The following is an 18,003-nucleotide window of genomic DNA, read 5'->3' on the forward strand; positions in this document are numbered from 1 at the left end:
AATAATCGAGGCGTGGAACGCAGAACTGTTAAAAGCATGGAGTCTGTTACATACCTAATTACCCTGCGGTAGTCGGAAGGTTACTTAGGAACCATAATGTGAGTAAATCAGTTTGTGGGTTTGATGCATGCATACGTTGTCTATTTGTGTCAGTGCTGTCTTTCTTGTCTTGAATTGTAAGCCTCTGGGGCCATGGGAAGCACTTAGCGTGCTGTTGGAGATTAAAAAAATCATGCTTATAGGTATTAAGGTGATCGTTTGTGTTTCATTATCACTGGCAATCAGGGCTAGAACATTATTGTCTTCATGTGCTTTTAAATGCCAAGCGTTTCAGAAAGTTAGATACACTTGGGCTTGAACTGTGCAGTACTCAATCATGCTATAAATGGTTCCCACCACTGGATTCTCTATATTAGGGAAAGTTTAATACCCGGGGCATAATTATATCAAAGGTAGTTTTTGATAATTTTTGCAGATTTAATTGAACAGACATTTACTGACCACCAACTATCTGTTAGGTGCTTATTTGGAGTCATATGTAACATGTTGCATATTGTTAGAAAGAAAAAGAACCTGGTCTAGTTTTTATAAACCTCCTTCATGAATATCTTATTATATAAAAAAAATTCAAATCTTTATTTATTGGCTGGGCCGCGTGGGATGCGGGATCTCAGTTCCCTGACCAGGGATCGAACCCATGCCCCCTGCAGTGGAAGCACAGAGTCTTAACCACTGGACCACCAGTGAATTCCCCTTTCTTTTTGTTCTTAGTCTTGTTGATAATGTGAACTATTGGAGGTTCTAGGGGAAAAGTCATATACACACGTGTCATACCACATCCAGCCCCCAACATACACAACAGGCATCCTATTTTTTCAGAAAAGGTTGTGTTATCATGTTAGCTCATTTTCCATCTTATGGACAATGGTTACTAATTAGTATTAATTTCTGTTTCTTTCAGTACCCTGGTCATGTTGAGGCTTTGGTTTTTATATGTTTTTAAAGTGATCATTTAGATTATATATAAAGTGACAGGATGGAAGTATTGCATTAGTATGTCATGACCCTAAACTGCACCGCCTTATGCTGCATATAAAAACTATATTATTGTGTTACAAATCAGTATGTGAATTACTAGATTTTAAAAATGTCGTCTTGAAGCTGAGGGAGTATTAAAGTGAGCTTAGTCAACTAAGCATATTCAACAAAGATAAGGATATATTTGAAATAAACAATAGCCCAACCTTCACTTTAACATACCGTTTAAGAGCACATGCTCTGGAGGCAGACAGGTCCTCGATTGTACCCAGACCCTCCTCTGGCTCACTGTGTGACCTTGGGCCCTAAGCCTGAATTTCCTCCCCTGTAAAATGGGGAGCGTAATAGTATCCACTTCAGAGCCCTGTCAGGGTTAAATGAGATGATGTATATAAAAGCTTTTGGCGTAGTGCCTGCCACGCATAAGTGTTCCTTAAGTATTAGCTAAGACCAAGGCTCATTAATATTATTAATTAATACATATTATTAATATGTAGTATGCTTTTATTCATATTCTGTAGATTCTGTCATTTCTGGACAATGTTGAAGAGTTCGATTGAGGTAGCTAGATAATTTATTCTTAAGCATTTTTAGTTGTGATTTCCCCCCCATTTTTTCCTTTCATTAATTCATAATGCTTTACGTTGGTGTAATGATGCTAGGATGTAAACCTGTCCAGGGCTGGTGCTGCTTTTGCCAGACCCCCTTTTAACAAGGTTTTAGAGTTGAAGGTTTTGGAGTTTGAAGTGAACAAAGGGCTTAGGGCGAAGGGCAGCCACTCACCGGATGAGGAGGAGAAGGTCCAGGTAGGCTTTTCTCGCCACATCTATTTGGGCGCCGGATAGGAAGCCATCATGGAGAAAGTCGCCCGTGTTAGTCATGATGCCGTGTAAAGCATAGAGATCACAGAGGCGTTTGAGCACCTGCTGAATTGCTGGTTGATTTTCCAGTTTCTCCAGAGCTTCTGTAAAAATCTTCACAGTGACATAGTAGAGGTGTGCCTACAAAGACACAGAGATGCGTTAGCCTCTGATTTCTGTCTCGACAAGTCATCCTGGAAGTTCGGCAAAACTGCTGGAATAAGATTGCTGTGGCCATGTGTTTCCCAGCAGGCTGACAAGCAGCTGCCTTTCTACTAGCTCACCGCGTCTAACTGAGCCTTTTTGACAGGGGTATGTGCACGCGTGTGTGTGTGCGCGTGCTGGGGGCTGGTGGGCTCTGGAACTTGGCCCTTAGTTTCCTCATTTTCCTTGGGCCACTCAAGTAGGTTTGAAAGCAGAGAGAGAGAATACAGCAGTATTGGAGGCTGACCTGGGGACAGTGGAGGACAGCACTGCTTTTCTCAAGAAAACAGCTACTTATTGTCTGCCGTGTTCAAGGCAGTGGTTGTGTGTGTGTGTGTGTGTGTGTGTGTGTATGTATGTGTGTGCCTTGAAGTGAGAGAATAGAGGTTCAAGATGTACACGAAATTTATCCTAGCTAGACTGTAAACTCCTTGAGATAAGCTATTTAGCCCGTATACAACAGTCCGGCTTCGTCGGTGGTTAAAATAATACTTTGATGCTGGTTGGTAAGTGACCACTGCCTTCATCTGGCGAGAACCCCCTCTGCCAGGCTTCTTCCCAGGGATGCCCTCTCCTCCACACAGCCCAGCAACTAAAGGTTTAACGCAGCCCGACCCAGCAGGAGGCTTTAAGGACCCTGCCTCCCTTAGGTCTGAAGTCCTTTCTGATTGGTGGCTGTTCCTGCCTTACTGGTTATTAAACCCTTCTCCCTAAGACAAATGCACATTATTTTTATCTGGTAGGATATACGAGTTCTATGGGAGGAGAGAGAAAAGGAGAGCATATATATTAGGTCTTCTCAAATTTTTATGTGTGTACAGATTACCTGGGGATTTTGTCAAAATGCAGATTTTGGAATAGCTCCCCAGTAATGCCCATCCTGCTGGTAGTGACTTGAACTAGCAAGGCTTAGAGTGTCTCGAGGGATCAAAGGAATTTACCCGAGGGACAAGGAATGAGGGTAAAGTCATTCTTAGGCAGGGGAGAACTGCACGGGCACAGGGCTATACTTTCAGGAGGCTGCAGCAATTTAAGGGTAAGGTGAGGTGATGACAGGGAACTGTGAAAGTTAGGGTGGACGGGCAATAGGGACCCAGGTCGATGAAGGGCTGTGAATGACATGGTTGGGATTTTATTCTGTGGGGGTCAGGGGGCCACCAGAGTCTTCAACAGGCCAGTGACCTGATGAGGTTTCTCACTTGGAGTGGATCTGCCTTTCCCAGGGAGGCCTCACGTGGGTGCTAACAATACCACTTTGCCACCTGGACCTGGGGTGCTCACAGCCATGCTGGGTTTGCAGCATTTGAATATGGAAAAGGAGAAGATGTGCTCTGCTGCCTCTGCTGGGTCAGACAGCCCTTGGTGTTCAAACTGGACCCAGTTTGGCAAAGCTGGAGAGCCTCACTTTTTTCACTTAGGCCCTGTTCCCCTTTTCTAATCCGAGAGCCACATCCTTAAATTCTCAGGGACCTGGGTTTAAGAGTAGAGTGATGAAGAGCTGCCCAGGGGCCTCTGCCTCACAAAGCAGGAGGAGGACCAGAGAGAGGAAAGTGGCCTCTTCCTTTGGGCAAAGGCTGAGCCAAACCTCGGCACCGTGCTCTGAACACAATGAACTTTATTTATTGTGTGTGTGTGTGTGTCTGTTTCAGTCTTGCTTCCTGCCTAATTTAGGGGTGGGGTGGGATGTGTAGCATTTATAGCCTAGGTGGCTCTTCAAGTTGTACAGGTATTAACTCATTGAATCTTCACAATAATCCTACAAGTTAGGTACTATCAGTAGCTCCATTTTGCAGATGAGGCGTCTGAGGCATTGAGGGATTAAGTTCCTTGCCTGCCCAAGCACTGGCTGGTGAGTGGTGGCAGTGAGGTCCAAACCAGGGTAGTCTGCCTCTCGGTCAAGTTTGTACTGTTAACCGCTGTGCTGTGTTGCCAAAGCCACCAGAGACTGAGGCGAGATTATAATGGGCTGGGACCAGAACTTAGGCCAGGGTCCGGTCCTCCTCCTCCACCCCTCTGCCACTGTCCCCCCCCCCCCCCCCGCTGTGTTGCCATCACTCTACCTACACATTTGTGGTTTCCAGATGAGACCCAGTTGGGTACTTGAGGTTTCTGTAGAGTAGATGGCCTCCCAGAGCCCAAAGACCAGAAAGCGCAGATTTCCCTGCGCATTATGACTTTAGAGACTCGGCTTGGGTACCGCCTTCCCAGGAAGCCGCTCATCCTTAAAACTGAGGCTATGCTTACTTTCCCTCTCAGGTAACCCTGGCAAGCAGTGTCTGGTGCATGGCCGGCCATGGGTTTGGAAAGCAGGCGAATCATGGGCAGGTGTGGCTCCTTTTTAGGTGTCTGGTGAGAGCACAGCATTTGCTTACCCTCTTCTGTGTTGACCCGGACATTTGACACAGCAGGGGGTGCCTCTGTGACGGCCGGAGCGGAATGGAGGGTGGCAGAGTCAATACCGGCGCCGGCCGATGTGATGGAGGTGGCAGGTCACCAGGTGGCGCTCATGCCCAGCCTGCCTGACCAGCCCTGCCCAGCCCGACCCATGAGGGAGGCTGCAAAATGCTTCTGGGCTCCCCTGTTCTAGCCTGCTATTTTTGGGGCCTGCTGCCTGAGGATTGAAGGGAACGCCTTGGTTTTCCAGCTGTAGGTAGGGCCAGAGTCCCAGCTGCCTTAGCTAGAGCTCAGCAGTCATTCCTACCTCCTTCCCACCGCATTGCTCCCTGAAGCCCGTCCCTTTCTCCTACACCCTTAATATCTCTGCATCTACCCACTTCTCTCCGTGCCCTCTGGCAGATTCATGGTCTGGATCACCCTCAGCCCTTGCCCAGACTGCTGCTGCCTGCTCCGTACTGGCCTCTAGCCTCCAGTCCATTCCACCCCCTGAAGCCTGTATGATCCTTCTAGAATGAAACTGATCGCTTCGCTCCTCTGATACAGACCCTGCAGAGGCTTCCCACTGCAATGAGAAACAGAAGTCAGACTTCTCACAGTGGTGCAGAAGGTGCCAGGCCTTGCCTATCTTTCCTCCTCCCCTATCCTCCTTCCTGTCCTGGTTTGTCTTCTTCCTTTAGGTTCTCCTTGGAAGGATGTACATCTCCTCCCAAGCACCATGCCTTTTCTTGCCTCCTCCTTCTACACCTCCTCATCCCTTTGCTGGACACCTTCCTGTCCAAAGCCACAGCCTCCACCCCTTGCCTGGTTAATTTCAGCCCATCCTTGCAGTCCTGGCCTATACGCCGCTTCTGAGAAGGCTTTCTGACTCCTCAAGCTGGGTAGACTTGCATCTGCTCTGGGATCTTGTGGCAGCCTGTATTTCCCCGTGACGGTGCTTTCCTGATCGCAGCCGTCTGTGGACGCTGTTGAGCCCCCAGTACCCAGCCTGATGGCTGATGTTGAGTGGGTGCTCAAATATTTGCTGACTGACTGTGAATTATGCGCAAACACAAAACGTAGTGGAAATGGAATCAGACATCTAAGGATTGCCTGTGGGGCTGAGGAGAGACTTGACCTGCTTTTCTATCTGGGAGGAAATATTTGAACAACCTGAAGCAAATCCAATAACACTGCCTCATTACACTTTTTCCCTAAGAGCTGCCAGTAAGATTGCTTTGGAGTTAAGTCCTTTAATTAAAATACCCTGGACTAAAGCCTTGAAAGTCAAATAAAGGCAGCCACTGAGCAGGGCTGGGGAATAATGGCAGAGTTCTGATTTTCTCAGCAGGACAACCTGCTGGGGAAACAAAACAGGTCTGTTTCAGCTTTAGCTGCTGGGCAGCTCACCTTGGCGGCCTGGAGATGTATGACAGTGGTCTGGTTCCATGCCTCGTGCCTGTCAGCCCCAGATTGCATGAGAGTCTGTAAGTGATGCACTGAGTCCTTTATGAGCCTAAAGGCCAAAGAAAAAAGGTTCTGTTTTTGAACAAGTGGGGAAGAGATGGGTGGCATTTGGTCCCAGGCTGCCTGGGGTCCCACAGAAGTAGAAATAATACCAATTTATTGACCATTTGTTTGTGTTACAAACCTAAATACTTGGTATACGTTATCTCTTTAACCCTTTTAAGAGTAGGCATTCCCAATTTGCAGTGGGGAACACTGAGTGCTAGAGAGGCTAATTAACTGGTCCAGCGTCACGTAGCTAGTAAGGAGTGGAGCTGTTCTTAACCTCCCGGCTGTAAAGCCTCAGGGCCCGGGCACCATCCCTTCTTTCTAATGCAGACTCCATCCTGATACCAGTGTTTTCAGGCCATTCAACTGACTGACTTCCTATGGCTGAGCAAGGAGAGTGGTTTTCCTCTAAAGGCTGGTGAAGCCTGTCAGTCACCCAGTCTGCTCTAAGTTCTACCAAAGGGACCTTAAAAGAAAAGAAAAGAGGAGAAAAGAAAACCAATCCTTCTTCTCCAAACCACGAAATTGGTAATTTGCCATTTAGTTAACCTTTATTCTTTTATTTTCTATTCCCTGCCCATCCACTCATGACCCTTGGAATTTGTATGCAAAACAAACTGTTTATTAAGCAATACTTATTTTGCTTTGTCATGGGATAGATAAGCACATGTCACATTGAGTTCTAAGCAAAAAGCAATATACAGCCGTCCCTTGGTATCTCCGGGGGGATTGGTTCCAGGACCACCACAGATACCAAAATCGAGATACTCAAGTCCCGGTATAAAAGTGTAGTATGGTCACCCTCCTTATTCACAGGTTCTGCATCTGGGGATATGGAAGACCAACTTTGATGGCATTTTAATTACCCTGAGCAGCCTTATTTTGCCCGCCCCACTGCTCCAACTGAAATGTTAGTTCTGTGAGACCTGGGTTTTTTTTTTTTTTCCCTACATTGGGTCTTCGTTGCTGCGTGCAGGCTTTCTCTAGTTGCAGCGAGCGGGGGCTACTCTTCGTTGCAGTGTGTGGGCTTCTCATTGCGGGGGCTTCTCTTGTGGAGCACAGGCTCTAGGCTCACGGGCTTCAGTAGTTGCAACATGCAGGCTCAGTAGTTATGGCTTGTGGGGTGTAGAGCGCAGGCTCAGTAGTTGTGGCGCACGGGCTTAGTTGCTCCGTGGCATGTGGGATCTTTCGGACCAGGGCTCGAACCCATATCCCCTGCATTGGCAGGCGGATTCTTAACCACTGTGCTACCAGGGAAGCCCGAGGCCTGGGCTTTTTGTCGGACTGGTTTACTGATAGATCCCTAGTGACTGGAACAGTGCCTGGCAGATTATAGGTACTAAATATTTGTGGAAAAACATAAATGAATGTCCCAAGTTGCTTGTGATCTTGAAATGACTATTAACCATCCCTGAGACCACAGGTTAGGATATAAGACCTCATATTATATAATGAAACTGTTTTTTCCAGGTTTTTTTGGTGTTTTAGTTGGGGAGGGGCTCAGAAGGTTTCCTTTCTAGGTAGCTAAATCTCTCCACCTTTTCCATGATGGTGTCTTTATTCCCAGCCCCCTGGCATGTTTGGACATTCCTGACATACAGTAAGTGTCCAACGATATTTGCTGGATGACAGAATGGAGGAGTCCTTGGTCTTGTCTGTGTTACCTGGAGCCTACTAGACCCTGGAAATAAACATATACTATCCCTTGTTATAGTCACATTTTTGAAAATTATTTTTAGATTGTGGGATATTTCGAATATGTGAGCACAGTTGTCCCTCTGTATCCACAGTTTCCACATCTTCAAATTCAACCAAGAATCAAATATTTGGGAAAAAAACATTCTAGAAAGTTCCAAAAAGCAAAAATAGAATTTGCTGCATGCTGGCAACTATTTACATATCATTTACATTGTATTTACACCTATTTACATAATATTTACATTTTATTGGGTATTATAAGTAATCTAGAGATGATTTAAAGTAAATGGGAGGATGTGCATATGCAAATACCTACACATAATATTGCAAATCTGCAAATATCCCATTTTATAGAAGGGACTTGTGCATCCTGGGAGTTTGGTATCCGCAGGGGTCCTGGAACCAATCCCCTGCAGATACAGATGGATGGCTGTATTGCTTTATTTATTAGTATTTACGTACCAATACATATGTAGTATTTACATATGGGTACATTCTTTGTAATGCAAACCACAGTAAGAACCTAAAGATTTTAAAAATTCCTTGCACTGGCTAGAGGGGTGATGTCTTCCTACTATCTTGACCAGGATGGGGAAGTGATAGTGGTCCATGGCTGACAGGTGAATTCTCCTTTCTGCCCCTGGTGGCAGGAGCTGAGAGGACTGAGGAGGTTGGGGAAGGGGGTGGTTTTTGGAAGAGTATCCTAGAATGTCCACCCAGCCAGTCCCAAAGGCCTTAGTGGGAAGGAGCCTGCCCCCAGGTGGGATGGTTGATTTCTTAGCTTGGCTTACCTGGCTGCCACGTGTGCCCAGGCCGTGGTGTAAAGCTCTGGGTGGAGGAAGTCGGCTACATTTTGGGCTGGGCACTTGGCCAGGTCAGGTGCAGTCAGGTATGCAACAGACTGAGGGAGAGACCTCTGTGATGTGGACTCCTGAGCCTGCAGGTAGCTCTTCACCAGAAACCTAGGGGGCAGGGGTACCAGCAGGTGAGAGGGTGGGGAGCCCTGAGGGACAGCCCAGCACCCCTCTCCCAGCGTCATGCACTCTTACGCTCCCCGTGGGAGAACCAGGGCCACCCACTTTCTTTCCCAGGTCCCTACTGATAGCTACTCTTCACTCAAAAGCCGAAATGCATCCCGAGGCTGTAGCTTCTTTCACAGTGAAATGGAGCTGGAGCTGTAGACTGCAGACATTCTCAGACCATGAACATAAATTCTTTTGATACCTGAACAAACAGAATCTTTTCTCTTGGTTAAGATCTTATGATTCGGGGATTTATGATGAATTGTACAGTGATGGCGGAAATTAAATTTTCTTAGCTCATAAAAGGATAGATGCAAGATTGCAAGCATGTATAGGAGAACTACAGGTGACTCTTAGCTTCTTCCTTGTGCTAATCCAATGGTTAGCGGCTCTGGGTCAGACAACCCTGGATTCCTCTGCAGCTCCATGCAGACCTGTGTGACCTCACTTCCCTCAGCCTCAGTGCCTCCATCTCTAGATGAGGATGGGGTCACCTGAGAGGGGGTTTGGGAAAACTGAATGAGATAATATTTGCAGAGCACTTGGCACAGTGCGGGGCATAGAGTATCTAATACATGATTTTGTATTCCTTTTGTAATTTGAAAAGAAAAAACAAATGTTGTATGTTTAAAATTTTTTTAAAGAAATGTTACCTAGCCAATTTGCCAGCAGGTCCTTTCTCCCTGCCTGGAGAAGTATTTGGCCTGTCTACTCACCTGAGATAGACGCACGTGAAAGGCCTGGTCAGCCACGAGACCCACAGACATAAGAGAGAGAGAAAGAAACCGCCTGTTGCGGGGAGGGGGAATCAGCCATTCCTCCCTGCCTTTCAGGTTGGAGCCTCCTGGTGCAGACCCTGTGCTGAACCTGGGGATGCTACAGTGAACAAGGCCGGCAGACTCCCTGCCCTCAAGGCCCGTCACACAAAAAGAGACGCAGTGGGGGGGCATCTGAAGGAAGTGTCATTTTAGCTGAGACCTGAAGATGAGGAGGAGCCTGGTGGTGGAGAGGATTAGGGGGAGGGAAGTGAGTGTGCAGGCCCCGAAGAAGAAACGTGTGGCTGGCAAAGTGAGCAGAGGAGAAGGTTGTGAGAGGATGGAGGGGAGGCAGGGGCCATGTCTTAAGGTCCTTGCAGGCCACAGTGTGGACTGTGGCATTTTCCTGTGAGCTGTGGGAAGCCATTGAAGAATTTCAAGCAAGGGAAAGATGTGATCTTCTTTAGGCTTCAAAAAAATCCCCCTGGCTGCCTGTGGAGGAAGGACAGAAGTGGGGCAGGGTGGAAGCAGCTGACCAGTGAGGAGATTGATGTTGTCCCGGTGGAGGGTGTGGCAGCCTGGCTGGGAGCTGCATGAGTCTGGGGAGAATGGATGGATTGGAGACATAATGTGGGAGTTGGACAGTCTGCAGACGGTGGTCCCCAAAGTCTGCTCCTTCTGTGGGCATCAGATGGTGCTTCAACCCAGGCAGAAGCTTGGTGGGGTCCCTGAGGGTTGGACAGAGACGTGGGCCTTACCTGGCTGTCTGCAGGTAGAGCACCGTGTTCTCACCCTCGTAGGTGCAGGAGGCTGTCACTCTGGTGACCAGGGAGGGCAGGCCGCTCAGCTTCGAGTAGCCATGTCCACCACAGGCCCTGCGGCACAGCTCAGCTCCCTGGACGCAGAAGTCCGACACCAAGGCCTTCATACCTGCACTCAGTGCGTGAAGCTGCAAAAACAGGAAGGGGGTCAGGTGGCCTAAGGGGCCCTTCAGTTACAGCCATGCTTGCCACTCATGGAGCACCCACTCTATGCTGAGAACAGCTCTGTGAGATAAGAACTGTTTCCTCAGCTCACAACTTTATGAATGAGAAGACTGAGACTCGGGTTACGTGACTCACCCAAGGTCATAAAAAGAGGCAGTGTTGCTGTAGGGGCAATAAGAACGAAGGAAAACTGTCTAGACCAGTGTCTCCAGGATCTTGGGAAGAGAGTGCTTCTAGGATTGGTCTCGCCATTATCCAGGAGCTGTGGATTTTGCTGGCAGGCAGAGGTTTTGGAGGGCTTGTCTGTGAGGATGCAGGTCCACCATCAGCCCACTGCTCTGGGTTGTAGGAGGGGCTGCCAGGCAGCCAACCTGGTTTGAGTTTTTGGTTCTTGAAAGCCCTTACCCATCTTTCACACTTTCAAGTCCTTGGGAGGAAGGGTCATGTCCCTTAACCTCTCTGTGCTTCACTTTCCTCATCTGTAAAATGGGTATACAGATGGTGCCTGCGGTACAGTTGGAAGGATTACTGAAGCAATGCTTACAAAGCACAGAGCCTGGACAGACCAAATCTGTATGTAAGGCCACCGTCCTTTATCTGAGAATCTTGGGTCCAGATGCGTTTTGTAATCAGATATGTTTTGAATTTTAGAAAGGTAAAGCAGCGCATTTAAGGTAGATTATATATAATACCCCTAGAGGAGTCCAGGGAGACCCTAGTGATCCAATGTATTAATATTTTCGGCTGCAAAATGTATTCACACTCAGTGGGATAAATCAGGTTAATTCAGGTCAAATTGTGCCACCAAATGAGTTCTAAATGACTTTTGGTTTTCAGAGCTTTCCAGGTTTCAGAGACACACCAGGGGGGACTTCCCTGGTGGCACAGTGGTTAAGAATCTGCCTGCCAGTGCAGGGGACACGGGTTCGATCCCTGGTCTGGGAAGATCCCACATGCCGCAGAGCAGCTAAACCTGTGTGCCACAAGTACTGAGCCTGTGCTCTAGAGCCTGCGAGCCACAACTACTGAGCCTGCGTACCACAACTACTGAAACCCGTGCCTAGAGCCCCTGCTCCGCAACAAGAGAAGAGAGATTGGTTCAAGATGGTGAAGTAGGAGGACATGAGCTCACTTCTTCTTGCGGGAGCACTGGAATCACAACTAACTGCTGAACAGTCATCGACAGAAAGACACTGGAACTCACCAAAAAAGTTCAAGATACCCCACATCCAAAGACAAAGGAGAAGCTGCAATGAGACAATAGAAGGGGCGCAATCACAATAAAATCAAATCCCATAACCGCTGGGTGGGTGAGTCACAAGCTGGAGAATACTTATACCACAGAAGTCCACCCACTGGAGTGAAGGTTCTGAGCCCCACGTCAGGCTTCCCAACCTGGGGGTCTGGCAAAGGACCTGGGAGGAGGAATTCCCAGAGAATCAGACTTTGAAGGCTAGTGGGATTTGATTGCAGGACTTCAACAGGACTGGGGGGAAACAGAGCCTCCACTCTTGGAGGGCACACACAAAGTAGTGTGCACATCAGGACCCAGGGGAAGGAGCAATGACCCCATAGGAGACTGAACCAGACCTACCTACTAGTGTTGAAGGGTCTCCTGCAGAGGCAGGGGTTGGCTTGGCTCACTGTGGGGACAAGGACACTGGAAGGAGAAGATCTGGGAAGTACTCCTTGGCATGAGCCCTCCCGGAGTCTGCCATTAGCCCCACCAAAGAGCCTGTAGCCTCCAGTGCTGGATCATCTCAGGCCAAACACCCAACAGGGAGTGAACTCAGCCCCACCCATCAGCAGACAAGCAGATTAAAGTTTTACTGAGCTCTGCCCACCAGAGCAACACCCAGCTCTACCACCACCAGTCCCTCCCATCAAGAAGCTTGCATAAGCCTCTTAGATAGCCTCATCCACCAGAGGGCAGACAGCAGAAGCAAGAAGAACTACAGTCCTGCAGCCTGTGGAAAGAAAACCACATTCACAGAAAGATAGAGGACTATGTACCAGATGAAGGAACAAGATAAAACCCCAGAAAAACAACTAAATGAAGTGGAGACAGGCAGCCTTCCAGAAAAAGAATTCAGAATAATGATAGTGAATATGATCCAGGACCTCGGAAAAAGAATGGAGGCAAAGATTGAGAAGATGCAAGAAATGTTTATTAAAGAACAAACAAACACAGATGAACAATTCAATAACTGAAATGAAAACTACACTAGAAGGAATCAATAGCAGAATAACCGAGGCAGAAGAACAGATAAGTGACCTGGGAGACAGAATGGTAGAATTCACTGCCACAGAACAGAATAAAGAAGAAAGAATGAAAAGAAATGAAGACAGCCTAAGAGACCTCTGGGACAACATTAAACACACCACATTCGCATTTTAGGGGTCCCAGAAGGAGAAGAGAGAGAGAAAGGACTAGAGAAAATATTTGAAGAGATTATAGTCGAAAACTTCCCAAACATGGGAAAGGAAATAGCCACCCAAATCCAGGAAGTGCAGAGTCCCAGGCAGGATAAACCCAAGGAGAAACACACCAAGACACACAGTAATCAAATTTACAAAAATTAAAGACAAAAATTATTAAAAGCAACAAGGGAAAAATGACAAATAACATACAAGGGAACTCCCATAAGGTTAAAAGCTGATTTCTCAGCAGAAACTCTACAAGCCAGAAGGGAGTGACACGATATACTTAAAGTGATGAAAGGGAAGAATGTACAACCAAGGTTACTCTACCAGGCAAGGATCTCATTCAGATTCGACAGAGAAATCAAAAGCTTTACAGACAAGCAAAAGCTAAGAGAATTCAGCACCACCAAACCAGCTCTACAACAAATGCTAAAGGAACGTCTCTAAGTGGAAAACACAAAAGAAGAAAAGGACCTACAAAAACAAGCCCAAAACAATTAAGAAAATGGTAATAGGAACATACATATCGATAATTAACTTAAATGTAAATGGATTAAATGTTCCAACCAAAAGGCATAAGCTTGCTGAATAGATACAAAAACAAGACCCATATATATATATATATATATATATATATATACATATATATGCTGTCTACAAGAGACCCACTTCAGACCTAGGGACACATACAGACTGAAAGTGAGAGAATGGAAAAAGGTATTCCATGCAAATGGAAATCAAAAGAAAACTGGAGTAGCAATACTCATTTCAGATAAAATAGACTTTAAAGTAAAGAATGTTACAAGAGACAAGGAAGGACACTACATAATGATCAAGGGATCAATGCAAGAAGAACATATAACAATTATAAATATATATGCACCCAACATAGGAGCACCTCAATACATAAGGCAACTGCTAACAGCTATAAAAGAGGAAATCGACAGTAACACAGTCATAGTGGGGGACTTTAACACCTCACTTACACCAATGGACAGATCATCCAGACAGAAAATTAATAAGGAAATACAAGCTTTAAATGACACGGTACACCAGATAGATTTAATTGATATTTATAGGAGATTTCATCCAAAAACAACAGATTACACTTTCTTCTCAAGTGCACACGGAACATTCTCCAGGATAGATCACATCTTGGGTCACACATCAAGCCTCGGTAAGTTTAAGAAAATTGAAATCATATCAAGCATCTTTTCTGACCACAGCACTATGAGATTAGAAATAAATTACAGGGAAAAAAACCCATAAAAAACACAAACACGTGGAAGCTAAACAATACATTACTAAATAACCAAGAGATCACTGAAGAAATCAAAGAGGAAATCAAAAAATACCTAGAGACAAATGACAACAAAAGCACGATGATCCAAAACCTATGGGATGCAGCAAAAGCAGTTCTAAGAGGGAAGTTTATAGCAATACAATCCTACCTCAAGAAACCAGAAAAATCTCAAATAAACAATCTAACCTTACACCTAAAGGAACTGGAGAAAGAAGAACAAAGAAAACCCAAAATTAGTAGAAGGAAAGAAACATAAAGATAAGAGCAGAAATAAATGAAATAGAAATAAGGAAAACAATAGCAAAGACCAATAAAACTAAAAGCTGGTTCTTTGAGAAGATAAAATTGATAAACCTTTAGCCAGACTCATCAAGAAAAAGAGGGAGAGGACTCAAATCAGTAAAATTAGAAATGAAGAAGGAGAAGTTACAACAGACACCGCAGCACATCAAAAGAGACTACTACAAGCAACTCTATGCCAATAAAATGGACAACCTGGAAGAAATGGACAAATTCCTAGAAGGTATAACCTTCTAAGACTGAACCAGGAAGAAATAGAAAATAACAGACCAATCACAAGTAATGCAATTGAAACTGTGATTAAAAATCTTCCAACAAGCAAAAGTCCAGGACCAGATGGCTTCATAGGTGAATTCTATCAAACATTTAGAGAAGAGCTAACACCCATCCTTCTCAAACTCTTTCCAAAAACTTGCAGAGGAAGGAACACTCCCAAACTCATTCTATGAGTCCCCCATCACCCTGATACCAAAACCAGACAAAGATTCTACAAAAAAAGAAAATTAGAGACCAATATCACTGATGAATATAGATGCAAAAATCCTCAACAAAATACTAGCAAACAGAATCCAACAACACATTAAAAAGATCATACACCGTGATCAAGTGGGATTTATCCCAGGGATGCAAGGATTCCTCAATATACACAAATCAATCAATGTGATACACCATATTAACAAATTGAAGAATAGCAACTGTATGATCATCTCAATAGATGCAGAAAAAGCTTTTGACAAAAGTCTGCACCCATTTATGATAAAAACTCTCCAGAAAGTGGGCATAGAGGGAACCTACCTCCACATAATAAAGACCATATATGACAAACCCACAGCAGGAATCATTCTCAGTGGTGAAAAACTGAAAGCATTTCCTTTAAGATCAGGAACAAGACAAGAATGTCCACTCTCGCCACTATTATTCAACATAGTTTTGGAAATTTTAGCCACGGCAATCAGAGAAGAAGAAATAAATGGAATCCAAATTGGAAAAGAAGAAGTAAAACTGGATCACTGTTTGCATATGACATGATACTATACATAGAGAATCCTAAAGATGCCACCAGAAAACTACTAGACCTAATCAATGAATTTGGTAAAGTTGCAGGATACAAAATTAATGCACAGAAATCTCTTGCATTCCTATACACTAAACAATGAAGGATCAGCAAGAGAAATTAAGGAAACAATCCCATTCACCATTGTAACAGAAAGAATAAAATACCTAGGAATAAACCTATCTAAGGAGGTAAAAGACCTGTACTCAGAAAACTATAAGACACTGAGGAAAGAAATCAAAGATGATAGCAACAGATGGAGAGATATACCATGTTCTTGGTTTGGAAGAATCAATATTGTGAAAATGACTATACTACCCAAAGCAATCTACAGATTCAATGCAATCCCTATCAAATTATCAGTGGCATTTTTTACAGAGCTAGAACAAAAAATCTTAAAATTTGTATGAAGACACAAAAGACCCCGAATAACCAAAGCAATCTTGAGGGAAAAAAACAGAGCTGGGGGAATCAGACTCCCTGACTTCATACTATACAACAGAGCCACAGTAATCAAGACAATACAGTACTGGCACAAAAACAGAAATATAGATCAATGGAACAGGATAGAAAGCCCAGCGATAAAACCACACTCCTATGGTCAGCTAATCTATGAAAAAGGAGGCAAGGATATACAATGGAGAAAAGACAGTGTCTTCAATAAGTGGTGCTGGGAAAACTGGACAGCTACATGTAAAAGAATGAAATTAGAGCACTCCTTAACACCATACACAAAAATAAAATCAAAATGGATTAAAGACCTAAATGTAAGGCCAGACATTATAAAACTCTTAGAGGAAAACATAGGCAGAACACTCTTGACATAAATCACAGCAAGATCTTTTTTGACCCACCTCCTAGAGTAATGGAAATATAAACAAAAATAAACAAATGGGACCTAATGAAACTTCAAAGCTTTTGCAGAGCAAAGGAAACTATAAACAAGATGAAAAGACAACCCTCAGAATGGGAGAAAATATTTGCACATGAATCAACAAAGGATTAATCTCCAAAATATATAAACAGCTCATGCAGCTCAATATTAAAAAAGCAGACAACCCAATCAAAAAATGAGCAGAAAACCTAAATAGTCATTTCTCCAGAGAAGACATGCAGATGGCCAAGAGGCACATGAAAAGCTGCTCAACATCACTAATGATTAGGGAAATGCAAATCAAAACTACAATGAGGTATCACCTCATACCAGTTAGAATGGGCATCATCAGAAAATCTACAAACAACAAATGCTGCAGAGGGTGTGGAGAAAAGCGAACCCTCCTGCACTGTTGGTGGGAATGTAAATTGATACAGCCACTATGGAGAATAGTATGGAGGTTCCTTAAAAAACTAAAAATAGAATTACCATATGACCCAGCTATCCCACTACTGGGCATACCTAGAGAAAACCATAATTCAAAAAGACAAATGCATTCTAATGTACATTGCAGCACTATTTACAATAGCCAGGACATGGAACCAACATAAATGTCCATTGTCAGACGAATGGATAAAGAAGATGTGGTACATATATACAATGGAGTATTACTCAGCCATAAAAAGGAACGAAATTGGGTCATTTGTAGGGATGTGAATGGACCTAGAGACTGTCATATGGAGTGAAGTAAATCAGAAAGAGAAAAACAAATATCGTATATGAACGCATATATGTGGCATCTAGAAAAATGGTACAGATGCACCCATTTGCAAGGCAGAAATAGAGACACAGATGTAGAGAACAAACACCAAGGGGGGAAAGCGGGGTTGGGGGTGGTGTGATGAATTGGGAGATTGGGATTGACATGTATACACTAATATATATCAAATAGATAACTAATAAGAACCTGCTGTATAAAAAAAAATAAAATTAAAAAAAAAATAGAGAAGCCACTGCAATGAGAATCCCACGCACCGCAAGGAAGAGTAGCCCCCACTCGCCGCAACTAGAGAAAGCCTGCGCGCAGCAACGAAGACCCAGCACAGCCAAAAATAAATAAATAAATAAATTTATAAAAACAAAAAAACACACTAGGGATTGTGCACCTGTGTTCTATACACTATCTGTGATCATTTCCTCTAACATGTTTGGAGCTTCCTGGGGGCCAGTTGTAGGTGGATTTATATGTCAGGGTACAGTTCACCTGGGATGCTGGAAGTCTGCAGAGGGAGAAAGTGGAAAGAGCCCATGGGGGCAGGATTGGGGCTGCTTCCCAGTGGGAGGACCATTTCAGCCATGGTCCCAGCTCCTGCCCCCCAGAGAAAGCAGGTATACCTCAGGCAGGAGTCTGAAGTCTCTGTCCAAAATGGAACTGTAGGAGCGATGGAAGAATTCCAAGAGGCTCTTTGCCACGAAGTGGAATGCATAGGCCTTGGCCAGTGGAGGAAAGAGTTTCTGCTGCTGCGTCTGGTAGTCCAGGACTTTTGCCTCTGGGTCACTGAGGGGAAGAAAAGCAGAAGATTTGCTACCTGCCACA

At 44.8% G+C, this 18,003-nt stretch overlaps 1 protein-coding gene across 7 annotated transcripts in view; it reads right to left on the reverse strand.

Annotated features, from left to right (window-relative positions):
• Positions 1-18,003, reverse strand: part of ACOX2 (acyl-CoA oxidase 2) — a 35,683-nt gene that overhangs the window by 8,361 nt on the left and 9,319 nt on the right. For all 7 annotated transcript variants that reach the window (XR_004528586.2, XM_073811286.1, XM_073811287.1 and 4 more), the window contains 5 exons: positions 17,802-17,964; positions 10,224-10,414; positions 8,480-8,650; positions 5,886-5,991; positions 1,822-2,039 (listed from right to left, as the gene is read on the reverse strand). Coding sequence is in view for 6 of the 7 variants with exons in the window: in XM_073811286.1 (XP_073667387.1) it covers positions 1,822-2,039; positions 5,886-5,991; positions 8,480-8,650; positions 10,224-10,414; positions 17,802-17,964 (849 nt within the window). In the remaining variant the exon portion in view is untranslated. The remainder of the gene's footprint in view (positions 1-1,821; positions 2,040-5,885; positions 5,992-8,479; positions 8,651-10,223; positions 10,415-17,801; positions 17,965-18,003) is intronic.

The sequence above is a fragment of the Tursiops truncatus genome, chromosome 10 (assembly GCF_011762595.2).
Source record: "Tursiops truncatus isolate mTurTru1 chromosome 10, mTurTru1.mat.Y, whole genome shotgun sequence".
Lineage (NCBI taxonomy): Eukaryota > Metazoa > Chordata > Mammalia > Artiodactyla > Delphinidae > Tursiops > Tursiops truncatus.